The sequence below is a fragment of the Dermochelys coriacea genome, chromosome 3 (assembly GCF_009764565.3).
Source record: "Dermochelys coriacea isolate rDerCor1 chromosome 3, rDerCor1.pri.v4, whole genome shotgun sequence".
Taxonomy (NCBI): domain Eukaryota; kingdom Metazoa; phylum Chordata; order Testudines; family Dermochelyidae; genus Dermochelys; species Dermochelys coriacea.
This window is the reverse complement of record NC_050070.1, coordinates 92387189-92407804: the sequence shown is the minus strand read 5'-3', so window position 1 is coordinate 92407804 and position 20616 is coordinate 92387189. Positions and strand designations below refer to the sequence as shown.

General features: G+C 44.4%; 1 protein-coding gene across 12 annotated transcripts in view; it reads left to right on the top strand.

Moving 5' to 3' along the window:
- The window catches only part of FAM184A (family with sequence similarity 184 member A), a 189890-nt gene that overhangs the window by 63207 nt on the left and 106067 nt on the right, over positions 1–20616 (top strand). For 11 of the 12 annotated variants that reach the window (XR_006279942.1, XR_006279944.1, XR_006279943.1 and 8 more), the window contains exons 2-3: positions 1724–2578; positions 17426–17561. Coding sequence is in view for 9 of the 12 variants with exons in the window: in XM_038394939.2 (XP_038250867.1) it covers positions 1724–2578; positions 17426–17561 (991 nt within the window). In the remaining 3 variants the exon portion in view is untranslated. The remainder of the gene's footprint in view (positions 1–1723; positions 2579–17425; positions 17562–20616) is intronic. The other variant, XM_043510885.1, reaches the window with a different exon arrangement.

Below are 20616 nucleotides of genomic sequence, written 5' to 3'. Positions count from 1 at the left end.
ACCCCCAGTGCCTCCCACCTGCCAGCGGCCCCACAGATCAGCAACTCCCTCCTCCCTCCCTGTGCCTCCCACCTACAGCAATCAGCTGTTTTGTGGTGTTCAGGAGGCTGGGGAGCGGGAGAGGGGGAGGGGAGTGAGGACGTGGCACACTAGAGGGGCGCAGGTGGAATGGGGCGGGAAGAGGTGGGGCAGAGGTGGGGCCTTGGGGGAAGGAGTGGAGTGGGGGTGGGCCTGGGGCAGAGCCAGGGATTGAGCGCCCCTGGAGCACATTGGAAAGAACAGCAAAAGGAGCAGCCGGACAATCCACCCTCTTTCACCCTCTGACTCCACCACCTCAACCAAGCTTCACAATCATCATTGCTGAGTACAGTATTAAATGGTTTTCTTTAAAATTGCTTAAAACGTATACTGTATATGTATATAATGTCTTTTGTCTGGTGGAAAAAAAATTCCCTGGAACCTAATCCCCCCATTTACATCAATTTTTAGGGGGAAATTGGATTTGCTTAACATCATTTCACTTAAAGTTGCATTTTTCAAGAACATAACTATAATGTTAAATGAGGAGTTACTGTACATATATAATGAGTGTGAAAAGAAGTGTCTTACTATTTTAGGCATTGTGTCTGAGTGAAGATCCTGTCAGTTAATGCTCACAATAGTGGGGAGTACTGTTCTGCAATTGAGATAGTGTTATGGTAATAAAGTGCTTGTTACTGAAATATAGATATGAAATGTTCCATGAAAGATGTGGGGACCCGCATGAAAGACCCCCTGAACTTATATTCTACCAGCTTAGGTTAAAAACTTCCCCAAGGCACAAATTTCTTTCCTTGTCCTTGGGTGGTATTGCTGCCACCACCAAGTGATTTACACAAAAATTCAAGAAAGGGTCACTTGGAGTCCCTATTCCCCCAAAATATCCTCCCGAAATGAAATATTTTGGAATTTCAGTCCCGTGAAAAATTTGGATTTTTCAACTTGATAAAGAACAATTTGTTTTTCAAAATCTTGACATTTTACAAGGGACAGAAATTCCATTTCCCAATCAGCTCTACTGTTTACATGATATACACTATTCTGTAGCAGAAAAAATCTTATCCAAATTGCAAATCTTTTATGTTAATATTTGGGTGTTTTTGGGTATATCAACTATTCCTTGTCTTCTGCAGTACTTGCATATGACAATGCCAAGTGAATATTTACCAGCAGAATCGCAATACAAGAGCCCCAGCAATGCTGTTTAGCTCAAATGTATAAAACTTCTGTAATATCTGATACAAAAGGCCTTTGAAGTCTCATTCCTAAAAATGTATGGTGCTCTATTTGTGTCATGAATGTGTATGACTATTTGTGACAGTGTGTTAAGATTATTTTTTGATTTAGTAGTAAGTCTGAGTATACCTTTAATAAAATTTTCAACTTTTCTTGGGTATATCAACTATTCCTTGTCTTCTGCAGTACTTGCATATGACAATGCCAAGTGAATATTTACCAGCAGAATCACAGTACAAGAGCCCCAGCAATGCTGTTTAGCTCAAATGTATAAAACTTCTGTAATATCTGGTACAAAAGGCCTTTGAAGTCTCATTCCTAAAAATGTATGGTGCTCTATTTGTGTCATGAATGTGTATGACTATTTGTGACAGTGTGTCAAGATTATTTTTTGATTTAGTAGTAAGTCTGAGTATACCTTTAATAAAATTTTGTTTTAAACTTGCAGGTAATATATGCTTTAAACACTAAGAATGATGAACATGAAGCTGCTATTCAAGCCCTCAAGGATGCTCATGAAGAAGAAATCCAACAAATTCTTGCAGAAACAAGAGAGAAGCTCTTACAGTATAAGAGTAAAGTTGCTGAAGAAATGGATCTTAAGAGAAAGATCCAGGTTTTGGAAGAGTCATTGGAAGATCATAAAAAGATGAAACATCAAGCCTTGACAGAATTTGAAGCTTACAAGGACAGAGTTGAAGATATGCAGCTTTGTGCAGAAGCCCAGCATGTCCAGCGTATAGTAACTATGTCAAGAGAAGTAGAAGAGATTAGAAAGAAGTTTGAGGAGAGGCTACGAAGCTTTGTACAATTGCAAGTACAGTTTGAGAAAGACAAACGCTCAGCTCTGGAAGACTTGAGAGCAGCACACAGATTGGAGATTCAAGAACTTCTGAAAACGCAGCAGAATCAGAATGCTACTTTAAGTAAGGGGCAAGAGAAGCTAGAGGAGTTGCACAGGTTGGAACTGGAAGATTTAAACAGCAAAATTGAAGAGCTAAGACTGGAGAGGAAAAAACTCATTGAGGAGTATGAAGGCAAACTCAGCAAAGCTCAAACCTTTTATGAACATGAACTTGATGCTTTGAAAAGATCTCAGCTCTTTACAGCTGAAAGCCTGCATGCCTGCAAAGAGAAAGAAGTGGAGCTAAGAAGAGAGTTTCAAAGCCAAGAAGCTGTTTTACGGAAGAACCTTGGGAAACTGAAGACTGAATTGCAGATGGTACAGGATGAAGTGGGTAGTCTGCGAGAAAAATGCCAAAAGCTTCAGGTAGCACTCAGTACAGCAGAAAACACTGTTCAGGTGAGACTGACAGCACATCATTCTTTTAAGTTCCAATGTGTTTAATAGAAATTAAACTAACCTAAAATATATACAGCAGTGGCAAATCATTAGCACATATGTAGGGCCCTACCATCACGGTGTACTTTGGTCAATTTCATGGTCATAGGATTTTTTAAATAATAAATTTCATGATTTCAGATATTTAAATCTGAAATTTCACAGTATTGTAATTGTAGGGGTCCTGATCCAAAAAGGAGTTGGGGAGTGGGGTGTAGCAAGATTATTGTAGTGGGGGTTGCCATCAGAGCTGGGTGTCCGGAGAGCGGCAGCTGTTGGCTGGACACCCAGCTCTGAAGGTATCAGCACCTTCAGCAGCAGTGCAGAAGTAAGGATGGCATGGTATGGTATTACCACCCTAACTTTTGTGCTGCTGCCTTCAGAGCTGGACCCTTGGTCAGCAGCCACCAGTCTCTGGCTGCCCAGCTCTGAAGGCAGCAGCGCAGTAGTAAGAGTGGCATGGTATTGCTACCCTTACTTCTCTGCTGCTGGCAGGGCTCTGCCTTCGGAGGTGGGTGCCCTTCCAACAGCCATTGCTCTCCGGGCGCCCAGCTCTGAAGGCAGCACAGAAGTAAGGGTGGCAATACTGCGGATCCCCCCAATAATCTTGCAACCCCCCCTACAACTCTCTTTTGGGTCAGGACCCCAAATTTGAGAAATGCTGGTCTCCCCTGTAAAATCTGTATAGAATAGGGTAAAAGCACACACAAGACCAGATTTCACGGTCCGTGATGCGTTTTTCATGGCCGTGAATTTGTTAGGTCCCTACACATATGTTAGCTTTGAAAGTTAAGCTTTTGTCACTAGTACTTGGCTGGCTGTCCACCTTTCAGCTATTTTACTGATGTTCTACTCCCCGGTATTACGGTATAGGAATTGAAGTGCAGAAAGTTCCATTGCAGATTAGAGAGCGCACAGTCAAATGAGCACTGAGCAGTGGCTCTCCCTCAGAGCTCACCATATTAGAACCTAACTTCACCTTTTGTTTTTAAAAGGGTGGGTGACTGGCACCAGGGAGGAATGAGGTGGTCAGTAGCTGGTACAACTGAGGTCTGATTTTGGTATACTGGTATCATTGCTAGAAAAGTTTGGGAAACACTGATTTAGAGTGTATGGTGTGTTGCAAACACTTACACATACGAGTAACCTCACACAAGTGAGTGGTCCTGTAAATATTCTATATTGGTGTATAGTTGGACTATGAAGAAAATATTCCCATTTTGCTACATTATATTTGTCACTGCGGTTGTTATTTGTGCCAGCGGTTATCTAGTATTTAATTTAAAATATGTTCAACAAATACATAATATTGTACAAAGAAAATGGGAAAGGACACTCTCTGTGGTGTGATGATGAGACCTATTAATCAACTTTTCCTACGTATACTTCTTGGACACATACAAGAGGCATTCACAAGTAATGTCTCAAATACGTACATGTTTTCAGAGTTGTTGTAATGCTGTTTTCTAAAGCTGCTCTAAAATAAGATATGAAGCCTCATAAGCATAAAGCAGGCTTTTGGGGACCAGAGGGTTGAAAGATTTCCTTCTATGATGGAAGGAGGCATAGAGTTTTGTAGATTGGGACTAGAGGAAATGATTCTATGGGACTCTATATGCCCTTTGGTAGCTGTAAGGGACCGCAGAAGACTGTTACGGCCTAGCCAGGGAACTTCCTCTTTCTTGAGCCGAGAGGTTACTGTGGAACATAGATAGCTGCTTCGTTATTGTGGGATAGAAATAGTTCTTGAAGGACACAGCTGCTTTGTTACTGCAGGATATAGATCTTGAAGGACACAGCTGCTTTGCATGGCCCTTCGTCAGGTAGCGGAAAGCCCCCCTTTAAGAAGTCCCTAATTCTATATTCATAAGCTGTTTTTGTGCAATGCTTATTAATGCTGACTGTCTGCCCCTCCGTTGGACTCCGTCCGAGCAAAGCTCCGGGGTGCTGAGTTCCCCACCTCCGTGACTGCAACGCGTGAAGTCCCGGTTGCGGGTGGGTCACTAACCTTCAATAAAGCCAATAACTCACAGCTGTGTGTAAGCCTCGTTTTTCTCAGAGTACTCCTGCCAGGCCTGTGGTGCTTCGAGCACCTTGGCCCAGAACAGTAGCTTTATTGGGGACTTCCCCCTTCAAATGTGATGTCTTGTAGAAGAGATCAGTTAGCTTATATTTGCATTCATCACAGCACTCAACCCCCAAAGCCAGGTGTATCCATTCTGCATTGCAGCCCACATGGAAAATATGAAGGATCTTAGGGTAAATGTGGGAACATCAAAGGTGTGAGCTAGCCTAGGTGAAATCTGAAAGGAGACCTAAACTTTTATGGTCTGGTTCAAGAAGAGGTCTCTCCAGGTCCACTTGCAGGGTGCAAGACACAGAATGAATAGAGATTCTGGAGGCAGCTGCTGTGAGCTCATAAACATTATGAAAAGCCAGATCTGCCATTTTATTAGTGGGATCCTAGGGGGGATAAAACAGAATGGAAGAATGGCTTTTGAGATGCAGATGGTGATGGGGCACATTTGTGTCCACTCCATGGATAGATAATATTCTGTTGGGGTAATCAAAGAGACTGGGTTCTGCTTTACCATCAGATCTGGGTTAGTGAATCTCCTTCCAGGCATGACAGCCCACTTGCTAAGCTTCTCCCATATATTACAGGTGCTGGCTCCCTAGGACTCTGCCCTACTTTTTTCCCATTGAGACCCCCTGATCTCTCCATAAGAGTTGGATGCAGAGTGAAGAATTGTCTTTTAGTTTTCCTCTGCCTAGGATTCTTGGCTGATACAGAATTTGGAGTCTCAGCTTTTTCCGTCTTCTCCTTTTTTTATTTAAAAGGCCTAAGAGAAAAGAAGCATGGGGAATTAGAAGGTAGTGAAGAGGAAGAGGAGGCAAAGCAGAAGGAGTAAGGCAAGAATTCCATGCTTTTAAGGCAAAGGAATTAGAGAGAGGGGGTTATATTGTGATTTTATAAAAGGCAGCTCTAACTCTTGGCCTCATAACATAAACTCTCCCTGATTCTCCCATGCCTCCTATCCCACAAGAGGAGCAAAGGGAGCATATGGAAATTCTATTTATTATGTATAGATCTGGCAGTACCACCTATCATTAAGGTTGCCTGATACTTCCCATTATAACCCTGTTTTCAGTTGTTTATACCTGTGCTAAATTTCGGGCTGAAATTTTCCATGATAGGTGTCTGCCTCAGTCTGATTCTTTTGGGGGAATTTTAGCTAAAGGCATTCAGCTGTTTCCAAAAATGAGGTTAGATGCAAATACCTAATTTTCCATGTCATACAATAATTCTAACAACTATTTTGTTTAGACGGTCTAATGACGTGAAATTTGGCATGGAGGATTCCTTTGTGTCAGGTATATGCCTTTGATCTCATAGGAAAATCTGCTCAAAGTTGGCCAAGTTATAAGCCTTTGAAAAATCTCAGTTTGCATGTGTTAAATAGAGACTTGTTAGAACTTCACAGCTAAAATCTCTTTAGATTCTTTGTGCACTGAGCATGCTTCAGCTCTATATGATGAGGCACATGAGGAGGAGGGCCTGGGACTGGGAGTTAGGGAGTATTGGCAGGAGAGATTATTGGAGGGTGGGGTTGAGAGGAAAGGAGATAGATTGTATGGGGACCCGGGTGGGGGAGTACTGGGACTGGCTGGGTAAGGAGATTGGGGACAAAGAGCTGGAAGGGGAAACTGGAGTTGGCAGGACAAGGTGACTAGAGTGAGGTGGAAAACTAGAATTTGGACGGGAACCCCTGAGGGAGTCTTGGACTTGCTGGGCAAGGCAACGGCGAGTGGGATGAGAAGCCTGAATGGAGACTGGGACAGGGACAGGTTCCCAGGGCAGAAGGGATCAAATTTGGGGGAATTGGGCATAAGGATCTGTGATCACTAGCACACACTCTCCTCTAATGCCTGGAATGGAACCAAAAAATCGTGAATCTCACTAATCTTCTGATGTCAGCAAATATCTGTGAAGCCCACTGAGAAAGTGTGTATCTCATTCCCCTCTGTGAAGTTGTCTGCTGTCCCAAAATCCACCAGTGTCTTCTGTGGTGGAATTCTTTAGGACTCCCCTGGAACACAGAGGTGGACCTAGACCTTAAGGTACAGGAAATGTTAACCATGCCTGGGGATGCCTCAGTGAGAAGTTAGGAGTGCGTTACCTCAGGGTTTGTGCAGGTTTACCCCTTCTAAGGGGACTCGGCATGGTAGTTTCCAAAATTGCATCATGCTGGAGCTCAGATTGGGCAGTAGGAAAGAGCATGGCCAGATCCCCCACAATAGAAACACAGCCTGTGGCAACGAGGGTGCTCTTTTTCCTCAGGTGGGCACTATCCAGCTGGATGGGTTCAGGGTACAGGATGTACACGGGTATTGAGGGGCACTGGCCAGCTGGTGATACAGACCCCTCATGTCATTCATGCAACTTATTGTTGATGTGTATGACTAGGTCAATGAAGGCATCTAATTTGGTTGGGGCACCCATATGGGCTAATTCATCCTTAACCTTCTTGTGTTGCTCCCACCAGAACTGGTAGAGGTGGATTGCTTCATTCCATTCAGTGTTGGAGACCAGACGTCAAAAGTGGGCAGCACTGGAAGAGGCCAGTCCTTGCCCCTGCTGGAGTTTGCACAGGGTCGTCTCTGCCAAGTGGGCACAGTGAAGATTGTCAAATATGGCAGAGAATGCTTGGAGAAAGGCATCCCAGTTCAGTAGCATTGGATTTGCTCATTCGTGTAGGGGTGAGGCCCACTCCAATGCATCTCCTGTCAGGAGACTAATAATGAATTCTACTTTTGCTTGATCAGTGGGATAGGACTGGGGGCAGAGCAGAAACAACAGGTGGCATTGGTTAACAACCCCCCTGAATTTTTGGCTGTCCCCATTAAAACATTCTGGGAGGAGGACTTTGGGTCCTGGCTGCAATATGTGCCCTTAGTGCTTTTAATTACTTTGCTGGGCCGTCAGCTCTCATATCATCTGGTTGCATGTGGCGTGCTGTGCCAGTTGGGCCCGTAGTGCCAGGTTTTCCTCATGGAGGTGGGTGGATTGCCTTCACAGAGTTTGTTTCTCTGTTGTAAGCTGTGATAATTGGGCTCGAAGTGTAGGGAGATCCTCCTGGGAGTGGTCAGCCCATTCAGGCATCTCCAGGACTCTCTGGGACAGGCTGAACAGCAAGTGGCTCGCTGTCTCCATGTTCCCCCAAAGTAGATATTCACCATAGGGTGAATAGGCTAGGGTGGTCCAGGAAAACTGTTAGGAGCTCAACAAGGGCAGTCAGGGCCAAGGGTCAGAGCAGGTGCAAACCTGAGGCTGGGAGTAGTAGAAGAGTTCGTAGTCAGGGTCGATACTAAGGGTCTGAGTCCAAGTCAGGAGGCGAAGTCCAGTTAAGGTCAAGCCAGGAATTTAAGAGCAAGGAGCTGGAGTGTCATGACAGCTACAGAAGATCCATGCTGTTGTCTGGACACTTCCTGAAATGCCCCTTGGGCTTATATAAGGCAGGGAGCCAACCAGGAGCCATGGAACGGCTGGACTGTCAAACCCTTAAGGTGGAACTTCCAATGGTCTGTATCCACAGTAGGTCATAGGAAGAGCTCAGATCACTGATATTGAGAAGTACGGAAAGATACTTTCCAACAGTACTGATTTACCTCTCAGAGTCTACATACCCTCCTTTCACATTTTAGACGGTGACTTGCTGTCTGGTACTGACGCTGTCTACACACAGACTCTTTGAGGTACCGAACAATGTTTTCAGCCTATATCAATTCTCTATTGCTGCCTCACCAGCCTCCCTTTCTAACGTTAGTACCAATGCAAGTAGAGGTCTCTTGCCAGGGCCTGGTATTGACCCAACCACTGGTACCAGCACCACTTGTTCCCTCAGGGATAGAGGGGATGATACCTCATCAGACTCAGCAGTGTCTCTAAAAGATTCCTCTTCCTTCCAAGCTCCCTCTTTCAAGGCTCACACTAAAAGAGAAGCTCCTAGAAGGAAGCACACCTGGCTATCCTGGCAAGGACAGCCTTCAAGTCCTGTCCCCTTTCCCTTATGTCCCACCACAATGGGCTTATTGGAACCCATGAGCTCTATATGGTGATCTTTACAACAGGGTACCATCTCAAAAGAGGACTTGTCAGGAGCATCAGCCATACCCGCAGGCCCTGCTCCACAGGTACATCTCTCAGAGCAGAAATCAGTAGGAAAGGAAGAAATGATGCCCTCCCACACGATCACCTTCTCACCAGATGAGGGTGTCATGGCTTCCCCATGACCTTACCCTGATAAGCCTTTCAAAACTATATTAAAAGGTTAGAGGGCATGTTACAAATTTCATTGGAGGAGATAGTTAGCCTAACATTCCTTGTTGGTTATCCTTCATGCACCTCCTTGGGGCATGGGTATTTTTAGTAAAAGTCATGGACAGATCACGGGCAATAAACAAAAATTCATGGCCCCGTGACCTGTCCATGACTAAATCTTGGGGCTCTAGGGATGCTGCTGGCCCTTGGGCAGGGCACATCAGAGCACCCACTGGTGCTGCGTGGGAGCTCTGGGGCACCCGCTGCTGCTCTGGGGCACCCGCTGGTGCTGGGCGGGGGAGACTCCAGGATGCCTGTTGGTACTGGGGAGGGATGGTCCAGGGTGCCTGCTGGTGCTTGTGTGGGGGTTTGGGGGCACCCGCAGGTGCTTGTTGAGGGGCCCGGTACCACTGCTCAGGGGGCAGCCTCGGACCACTGTCGCTGTTGCTGCTCACCACAGGCGTAACAATCTATCAGTTCCAATCTTGGTTCCGATGTGTAAACCAAAAGACAGGCATTTACCATCATTACCTTCAACATTGAAATCAAACTCTGCACCCATATCCTGTAGGGATCCAACATCCACAGTGACCAAGGACATATTGGCTCTGGCGGCCCCAGCCACCAATTCACCCCAGAGAGGTCTGAGATCTATGTCTCCCTGGAGAAAGTTTTTGCACTCCCTTATCCTCAACCTTCTCTTAGAATCATAGAATCATAGAATATCAGGGTTGGAAGGGACCCCAGAAGGTCATCTAGTCCAACCCCCTGCTCAAAGCAGGACCAAGTCCCAGTTAAATCATCCCAGCCAGGGCTTTGTCAAGCCTGACCTTAAAAACCTCTAAGGAAGGAGATTCTACCACCTCCCTAGGTAACGCATTCCAGTGTTTCACCACCCTCTTAGTGAAAAAGTTTTTCCTAATATCCAATCTAAACCTCCCCCATTGCAACTTGAGACCATTACTCCTCGTTCTGTCATCTGCTACCATTGAGAACAGTCTAGAGCCATCCTCTTTGAAACCCCCTTTCAGGTAGTTGAAAGCAGCTATCAAATCCCCCCTCATTCTTCTCTTCTGCAGACTAAACAATCCCAGCTCCCTCAGCCTCTCCTCATAAGTCATGTGCTCTAGACCCCTAATCATTTTTGTTGCCCTTCGTTGTACTCTTTCCAATTTATCCACATCCTTCCTGTAGTGTGGGGCCCAAAACTGGACACAGTACTCCAGATGAGGCCTCACCAGTGTCGAATAGAGGGGAACGATCACGTCCCTCGATCTGCTCGCTATGCCCCTACTTATACAACCCAAAATGCCATTGGCCTTCTTGGCAACAAGGGCACACTGCTGACTCATATCCAGCTTCTCGTCCACTGTCACCCCTAGGTCCTTTTCCGCAGAACTGCTGCCGAGCCATTCGGTCCCTAGTCTGTAGCGGTGCATTGGATTCTTCCATCCTAAGTGCAGGACCCTGCATTTATCCTTATTGAACCTCATTAGATTTCTTTTGGCCCAATCTTCCAATTTGTCTAGGTCCTTCTGTATCCTATCCCTCCCCTCCAGCGTATCTACCACTCCTCCCAGTTTAGTATCATCCGCAAATTTGCTGAGAGTGCAATCCACACCATCCTCCAGATCATTTATGAAGATATTGAACAAAACGGGCCCCAGGACCGACCCCTGGGGCACTCCACTTGACACCGGCTGCCAACTAGACATGGAGCCATTGATCACTACCCGTTGAGCCCGACAATCTAGCCAGCTTTCTACCCACCTTATAGTGCATTCATCCAGCCCATACTTCCTTAACTTGCTGACAAGAATGCTGTGGGAGACCGTGTCAAAAGCTTTGCTAAAGTCAAGAAACAATACATCCACTGCTTTCCCTTCATCCACAGAACCAGTAATCTCATCATAAAAGGCGATTAGATTAGTCAGGCATGACCTTCCCTTGGTGAATCCATGCTGACTGTTCCTGATCACTTTCCTCTCCTCTAAGTGCTTCAGGATTGATTCTTTGAGGACCTGCTCCATGATTTTTCCAGGGACTGAGGTGAGGCTGACCGGCCTGTAGTTCCCAGGATCCTCCTTCTTCCCTTTTTTAAAGATGGGCACTACATTAGCCTTTTTCCAGTCATCCGGGACTTCCCCCGTTCGCCACGAGTTTTCAAAGATAATGGCCAAGGGCTCTGCAATCACAGCCGCCAATTCCCTCAGCACTCTCGGATGCAATTCGTCCGGCCCCATGGACTTGTGCACGTCCAGCTTTTCTAAATAGTCCCTAACCACCTCTATCTCTACAGAGGGCTGGCCATCTCTTCCCCATTTTGTGTTGCCCAGCACAGCAGTCTGGGAGCTGACCTTGTTAGTGAAAACAGAGGCAAAAAAAGCATTGAGTACATTAGCTTTTTCCACATCCTCTGTCACTAGCTTGCCTCCCTCATTCAGTAAGGGGCCCACATTTTCCTTGGCTTTCTTCTTGTTGCCAACATACCTGAAGAAACTCTTCTTGTTACTCTTGACATCTCTTGCTAGCTGCAGCTCCAGGTGCGATTTGGCCCTCCTGATATCTTTCCTACATGCCCGAGCAATATTTTTATACTCTTCCCTGGTCATATGTCCAACCTTCCACTTCTTGTAAGCTTCTTTTTTATGTTTAAGATCCGCTAGGATTTCACCATTAAGCCAAGCTGGTCGCCTGCCATATTTACTATTCTTTCGACTCATCGGGATGGTTTGTCCCTGTAACCTCAACAGGGATTCCTTGAAATACAGCCAGCTCTCCTGGACTCCCTTCCCTTTCATGTTAGTCCCCCAGGGGATCCTGGCCATCTGTTCCCTGAGGGAGTCAAAGTCTGCTTTCCTGAAGTCCAGGGTCCGTATCCTGCTGCTTACCTTTCTTCCCTGCGTCAGGATCCTGAACTCCACCAACTCATGGTCACTGCCTCCCAGATTCCCATCCACTTTTGCTTCCCCCACTAATTCTACCCGGTTTGTGAGCAGCAGGTCAAGAAAAGCGCTCCCCCTAGTTGGCTCCCCTAGCACTTGCACCAGGAAATTGTCCCCTACGCTTTCCAAAAACTTCCTGGATTGTCTATGCACCGCTGTATTGCTCTCCCAGCAGATATCAGGAAAATTAAAGTCACCCATGAGAATCAGGGCATGCGATCTAGTAGCTTCCGTGAGTTGCCGGAAGAAAGCCTCATCCACCTCATCCCCCTGGTCCGGTGGTCTATAGCAGACTCCCACCATGACATCACTCTCTTGAGTTAAACTTATTTTAAAACCTCATTATGCTGGAGGAAGATATTACCTTGAGGACATGCGGCCACTCTCCTCTTACATCCCTGAACCTGAGTACCCATCCATTGGTACCAATGGTTCCACCTGTTGATTGAAAACCAAATTTCTCATCACATTAGTTGGAGGCCCCAGATGAGCCTTTATCCCCACATAGACTTTCGAAGTGTCAATGGTTCCTAGTGCCATGGAGTCTGCCCCAACCAGTTGAAACTCTGTACTGACATTTCTGGAGCCCCTGGGACCAAGTATGAACCTTATCTATCATCTCCAAGCCGACACCAAATGGCTCTATTTGAAAGTGGAGTTGTATGCAACAGTTCCAGCAGCTATTTTATCGTCTTCCCCAGATAAGGCTGTTATTCCCATCCTCACCCTCTCCACTGATCGTCACAGGCAAAATCAGGAGTTCTTTACAAGGAGTGGTGTCCGAGCTCCAGATCCAGCTCAAAGTTTTCAGCAAAAATTCCTGGACTTTTGGATCCAGTCAGGTGGCCCTCCTGGTCAATGAGACCATGATGGAGACAGCCAGGGAGTGTTGCACAGTCCTATCTCCTGCACTCCCACCCCAAAAAAGGCTGAGAAGCACTCACTATTTCGTTCCACCTAAAAGAGCGGAGTTTTTTGTTCTCTCACCCATCACCCAGCTCCCTGGTGGTACACGTAGCCACTGAGAGATCCGGGCTGCAACACCCCAAGATCTTTGTACAAGCATGCTAAACACCTCGTCCTCCTACGGAGGAAAGTTTTCTTCTTGACAAGCCTCAAATTTATAATTGCCACCTGCCAGGCCCTGTTAGGAAAAATACATTTTACTTTTCCTCAATTATGTGAAATTGTTGGACTTCAAAGATAAACTCCCTCAGGAGGATAAAGTCCAATTCTGGAACTCAGTTGATGAGGGTAAATTGGTAGCCACAACATCACTTAGGACTGCAGTAGATGCTGCTGATACTGCTTCCAGAGGGGTGGCAACTGTAGTTATGAGGAGGGGATCTTTAGTTGCTGTCCTCAGGTTTCTCTAGAGAGGTTCCAAAGTACCACTGAATATTTGCCCTTTGATGCAGCTAACTTGTTTAATGAAAAGACTCTCTGGGCATTTATATTCTCATCCCAAAGAGGAAGCATCACATGCAGGGGTACAGAACAAGACCAACCCCAACCCCTCAACCATTTTATCATCAGTGCTCTCTCTCATGAGCCACCATGCCAATGACCAAGTTACATGGCTTCCTCGACATCTACTGCCTTCACCTCCTTCCAGTCCAGAGCTGAAGAGTTTATTTTGATGGGACTTTCAATCAAATACTGATTGATTTGTCTCAGTATTCTGCCCACCCAAGTTTTTGGTGGCCACCTCACCTGCAATTAGGAGGGCAATAACAGTGGACAAGTGGATTCTGGAACTTGTTCACTCCTGCTATCCACTCAAGTTTGTCACTTCCTACCCACACCCGCCTTCCCTGCCTCTTCTCAGGAACCAATCTCAAGAGAAAATCCTATGTCAGGAGTTGGACTCTCTTCTCCAGCAAGGAGCCATAGAACAAGTTCCATCTCAACATCAAGGGAAGGGATTTTACTTTGCATATTTCCTAGTCCCCAAAAAGAATGGAGGATGGAGACCAATTCTTGATCTATGCCAAGTAAATGTATTCATCTTAAAATTACAATTCTGCATGGTCAAATTGGCATCAGTAATTCCTTCTCTGGAAGAGGGCACATGTTTCACAGCTGTTGACATATGACACTTACTTTTACACAGACATTCACCTATCCCACAGAGGGATAGCCAGGGCCGTGCCATTGACTCGGGCCAATAGGCCATGCTGCCCTCATAGCAAGGGCCAGTGACTCTGGCCAGTAGGCTATGCTGCCCAGATAGCAAGGGTCGTGCCCGTGACTCTGGCCTATAGTCCATACATCCCCAAAACCAGAGGCAACCCTAAACTCAGCTGTGGGGCTGTAATGTGCCCCTCCCCCACCCCAAAAGGCTGAGGGGGTGTACCAGCTCCACGACGCTTCCACTCATCCAGTCCCAACATATCCAAATAATGTCAGACAATATGTCTTCTATGTAAACAAATGGGGGGAACAAGATCCTTTCTCCTGTGTGTAGAGACAGTCAACTTCTGAAAATGGTGTAACAGAAACCACATAACCCTCTCAGCAGTGTACCTACTAGGTGCGCAGAACTCCCTAACAGACAGAATCTGCAGACCTTTTTCCACAGACCATGAATGGGAGATTCACGATTCCATCCTGAATGAGGTCTTCACGCAATTGGGAATGCTGTCTTGGACCTCTTTGCCTCGCAAGCAAACCCAAAACTCCCCCTCCACAGCTTCAGAGCAGCTCTAGGCCAAGGCTTGAAGAATGATGCCCTTCTACCCTGAACGGACCATCTCAGATATGCCTTCTCGCTCAGATATGCCTTCACTAAGACCACAAGTGCTGTGAAAGATTTGTCATGACAAGGCTCAAGTTATCCTCATTGCACCCAACTGTCCAAGATAGTTTTCTGATTCTTGGACCTCTGGAGTATTTGAACCTGTCCGACTATCAATGTCTGATCATTTCTGGATCTTCTCGTGCAACAAAACAATGTAACTAGGCACCCCATGCAGGACCTCTACAACTCAAGGCCTGATATTTGGATAGGCATTGAATGTAGAATGCACTTGTTCACTAATGGTCCAATCCATTCTCATTCAAAGTAAGAAGGATTCCATTAGGAGATGTTATTCGGCTAAATGGAACCATTTCTCCTCTTTGGAAATAACATGCTATTTTGACAGTCAGCTAGAATTCCCTGTTACTTTAGATTACCTACTCATTCTGAAGATATTGGGCTTCTCGATCAGTTCCCTATGGATCCACCTCATGGCAATCAGCACTTTTCATCCTCCAGTTGAGGGCCATACTATCTTTACTCATTCAATGACAGCTAGATTCCTGAAGGGACTTGTTAGTCTGACCACTGGTGGGAAACTTCTAATACCACAATGGGATCTCAGTCTTATCCTCTCACTTCTCACCAGACATTGCTTTGAAGTATTAGGCACCTGTTTTAAGTTCCCATCTCTTGATGAAGGTTGTCTTCCTAAGTGCTGTTACATCAGCCAGAAGGATGAGTGAGCTGGGAGCACTAATGGCAGATCCATCATACATCATTTTTCAAAAAGAGAGACTCTTTCTTTGTATCCACCTGAAATTGATCCCTAAAGTAATTTCAGACTTTTACATGAATCAAACCATCCAGTATTTTTTTTTCAAAACCTTGTGCTTTTGATAAGGAGAGAAGATTTCACTCCCTAGATGCCCAACAGGCACTGGCATTCTATCTACAGAGAACGAAAGCAATTACAAAGACACTGCAGAGGGGTTGAGAGCCCATTCCACCAGAGCGCAAGCAACCTCTGTGGCATCTCTGTATGATGTACTCTTAATAGATATATGTAGGGTGGCTATGTATAGTTCCATCTACACCTTTTACAAAATGTTATGCATTGGTCCATACTGACGTCCCTACACTTGTATCTGTAAAAAAGTATTATGTACATCCATACCATCTGCATCCTTGCACCCATCTCCCGACTGACTACAGCTTATTAATTTCTCATATGTTGAATACAAATAGTGACCATCACTTGAAGAAGAAATGGAGGTTACTTACCAGGAACTGAAGGTTCTTTGGGATGTGTGGTCCTTTTCTGTATTTCACTACCAGCCCTCTGTCCCCTCAGCTATGGATCATGCCTGGGTTCACAGTAGAAGAAGGAACTGGAGAAACATCAGTCCGCACTGCCCGTTTATATCCTCAGTTCAGAGCATGAGGAGAACAACTGCAAATATGAGGACCAACAGACACTGCTTACTAAAAATCTCTAAGCTCAAGTGCATGGTGTGCATACATACTCATGTGTGGAATACAGGTAGAGACCCCATGTTCCAAAGAATTTCCAGTCACAGGTGAGTAACCTCCATTTAAGTAGCTTGAGTTCTTCAAGATCTGTGTCCCTAAGGGTGCTCCAATACCTTCCCTCCTTCCCTTCTGCGTTGGAGTGTTTTGCTGGACTTTCATAGTTGAGAAGGAACTGGACTGGCAGTGGGTCTGCCCCTCTCTATATACCATCGTACCACAGCACAAGAGTGTTTAGGGTGCAGGCATGGACCTGTGGATGCAGCTGACGAAAATCTCTGATCACAGGCATGCACATATGCTGATGTGGAGCACCCATAGCGGGTCACATCTCAAAGAACTCAAGTTACTGTGTAAGGTAAGTAGCCTCTCCATATGAGACCATGCATTTAAAGACTGTATCATAATGCTTATGTACGAATCGGCTTATGTACGAGCTTAGTGGGCTGGATGAAATTTGCACAGGCTCATGAATTCTGGCATTTCCTAACTTCTGAGTGCCTAATTTTGCAACCTTATTAATGTTCTAACAAAGGTTTTTTATATTTATTATGATTAGTGTATGAAATATTTATATACTTTCACATAGTTACCCGGTATTGGTAAAATGAATATATCTGAACAGTGTAGGGTTTCATCTTGGCTAGTTCTATATGGCTATGTAATGAAAGATCCTCTCATAAACCATATGCAGAAGGGGATGAAGTTATGATTGTAATGAAAACCATAATTGGTTTCTGTGATTTACAGTTTCTATTTTAAGATTACATTAACATTGATTTTTATTATTTCCACTGGAAAAATCTCTTTAGACAAAATGTATATGTGGATTTCCTTCCCTCTTCTCCCTTAATTTATTTTTAAAATCATTTTTCATGACCGTCAGCTAGCGTGGCTTCAGCTTTGAAGAGGGGAAAATATACATTTTGTATGCATAGTACGTAATAGCTGATTAAATCACACTGATCTTATCTGATTGTGATCCAAATGTGGATTACAGAGGCAATAATAAAAACTGTAATCATATGATTATATATAGATTTGTTAAATTTGATACAGATATCAAGTACACTTTATAGAATAGCAAGCTTGCTTCATAACACTCAATGTTAATATGTGTGTCGTTTTATGTATAAGATCTTGTTTTGTATATGAATAATAAGCCTTATAAGATGAAATGTCATCTGTATTTATATTTTAAATTCGTGCTTGTTAAATTTAACAGCATTATTGTGTAGTGTTAATGAATATTATGTTGTATGTTTCCTTAGGTGCTTCAAAAACAGCTAGATGATATCAAGGAGGAGGAGATATCATTGTTAAGCAAACACAAGGAGGTGGAAAGTGAGCTAGCAGCTGCAAGGGAACACTTACAGCAGCAGGCCACAGATCTTGTACTCAAAGCCAGTATGTATGTCCATAACTGTGTGTAAATGAGCCTCAAATATTAATTCAGGATGATATTATATTTTCTATTTTAAATTATGCAGATCTAGAGTGTCTGTGAAGAGTTTTGCATTGTCCCTAAAAAGTTCTGAAAGGCTTTTTTCTTGTTTTTTAAAAAAGATAATGTTACTTGTATTGCATTTAGATTTATATTTGCTTTACAAGCTGTCATACTATTTTTAAATGCGTTTTGAAAGTAATTGACTTTTATTAAGTCGCCTAATTCTTGACAAAAGGCAGTTTTTGATTAAAATGTCAGCTCATTCTACATTTTAGGAAAGTGTATTCTGGATTTGTTTGACAATGAAGACAAAAAGTCCCAAAGTAGAGGTTCTTCAAGGCTAGGTATACGCAGGGGAGGTATGTTTATACCTGTCACAGTTTAGGGTAACTTCACCTATTTTCCCCCCCACACATCCTCTCACCTCATGATCCACTCCAGGTGTGCCCAGTCAGGTCTCAGGTGTCCAACCATCACTTGCCTCTGGTAGGGACCACTGTCCTACTCATTTCCTCTCCAGGGGATTTAAGGCTGCACAGCACCCTGCCTTACTCTGCAATATCCCCAGCAAGCCAGTCTGCCTAACAGCTGGTGTCTGTGCCTTGCTTTCTCTGAGGTTTAAGAACAGGGTATTGCCAGCAATTACAAGTTACCACACAGCTCTTTCTAAGCAAGCTCATTTATTCTTAAGGTAAAAGCATCACAGGGAAAACATAATTTAAATACACATTAAACATTTGAGGAGGCACCCACCAGTCTTATAGGGCTCTAGTAGCCCAAAGTCTTTCCAACCTTTCCATAAGGTTTGGCCCCCCCCCTTGGACAGAATATCCTTACTGTTTGCTGGATTAGAAAGAAGGCCTTGAGTCAGTTTAAACCCAGTCTTTTTATGTCAAAAGCCCTTTTTGTGTCTGTTGGTCTCTGAAAAACCCAGTTTGAGTCAGTATATACATATCTCCCCTGGGGGTGGTATCTCTCTGTTTACAACCTAAGTGATTCACCTTACTCACTCCCTACTAGTTTTTGTTCCTGGAGGAGCTATGGTGATGCCCCCCCCGCCCCAGAGATGCATACAATTCCTGGCCCACAGTGATACATAAACATAATATGGCATGGTCCTCAAAGATACTGCATTGGGTTGCAATATCTGTCACAATATCATTAGTGAAAATGATTGTGGAATTTTGAGAGTGGCCAGATGCAAACCCTGTTCTGCCTATAGTCATGTCTAGGTTATTTGGTCTTTCTAAGAATTGGCATGAACTTTGGGGCTCTCTTACAACATTTTTGATCTTGCTGAAAGCTGATTGATGAGGAAATCTTAACTTCCAGCAGTGGTTATTGTCACCTTTGAGGACCTATATAGCAGAACTGGAAGATGGTATTTGACTTAAAATCTTGAGGAGAGCTGTTCCATAGGATTGTCTGGCTTTCATCTTTCGCTGTGATGCCAATATTGAGTTGGCTTCCCTCTCCTGCTATCTCCTGACCCACAATCTGATCAGTAGATTGGCTTTGAAGCCGAGAACCAGAGTTTGAATCCAAGAAGTGTCTCATTGACACACATTAAAGGAGAAGAGATTCTTTTAGATAACACTCTTGAACAGGCACTCTAAGATCTCAAGAACTAAAATAACACTGTATCATTGTTTAGGAAGCCTAGTTCATACTGTGCTTTCTCCTACTGTCACAAAGATTACTACTCTTTCAAAGGTCCTCTTAAAAATCCTTTCCTCTCTAAAATATAGAGATATTATGGCCCTAGAGCATCCTGAAATTGGCAAAAGCTGGTATATGCTACCAAATATATCAAAGAAAGCTTTTGATGCCAGATGTACGAGTACATGACATATGTGGGTGACGACATCTGAGTGATGGGCTTCTCCATTTTCGTTACCTCTGAGGAACATCATGATTGACCAGTGGGTATTGCCTCTTATCTCTTCAGAGCAGGAGTTATTAAACACTTTCATAGCCTGGACTGTCTTCAGGCTGTTCTAATCAGCTCCAGCTGGCAATACTTATAGCTGAGGACAGCAGGAGCACAACATCTTGTTGCCATTTTTCTTCCTCATCTCATCCCCAAACTTCGTGTCCAAGGCTGTGCTGGCTCTGTGCCTGCTGAGCTCTCATGTACTGGCAGAATCCTTTGCATTGCTGTACTGATGCAAAGGGACCAGAATGGGACAAATTATCTGCTTCAGAGTTCTGAGAAGGTGAAACAGTGCTGTGAACAAAGCTGGGTGCCAAAATTCTAAACTACCAAGTGATCTGATTCAAAGGTCAATGTAGGAGCAATCCATTAACTCCACATTCAGAAAACACTTTAAAGAAGTTGAGTTTTCTTTTATGAAACAAAATGTCCTTAATGAATTTTAAGGACATGTATCAGTGTTATTGCCCTGAATATTTAATATCTTCATATAGCATCTGCAGGGTTGATCATTGCTGTGGATTTAATGAACTCACTAACATATTTAACTGTATATTTTATACATTCAAACTCCAAAGTGTGTAGTGGGCATTCTTCTTTGAATGGCTTCTGCACATTCTTACTTATGGATGTGCCAACAATGTAGCTCTGACAGTGGATATTTCTCATAGCAAAGTCTGCCTGAGCACTCTCGTGCACCTCTTGCCCTTCCTCCACTGTTCCTGGACATTGAGGATGAGGCTGTAAAAGGGAGTGTGGTGCTCCAGCCACCTCAGTTTTTTCCAACATCGTTTACAGATGTACCAGGAACTTCGTCAGGTCAGTCTGATATGGAATCATTGACTTTTTGGACTCAGTGCCTTAGCTAGGTCTCAGTTAGTATAAGATTTAGCTTTTAAATTTAATTTCTTTTTAGTCAATTGCAGTACTCCAACAGAGGTGTGCGCAGCTGATGGCAGATCCAAAAGGAAAAAAGCCAGGATTTATGAGGTATGCCTCTGGTCCTGATTACAGCACCAGACACCCATGTTTGGTGTCTGGCTTGTTTGGGGGAAGGTCATGCTTCATCTTGCTGTACCATT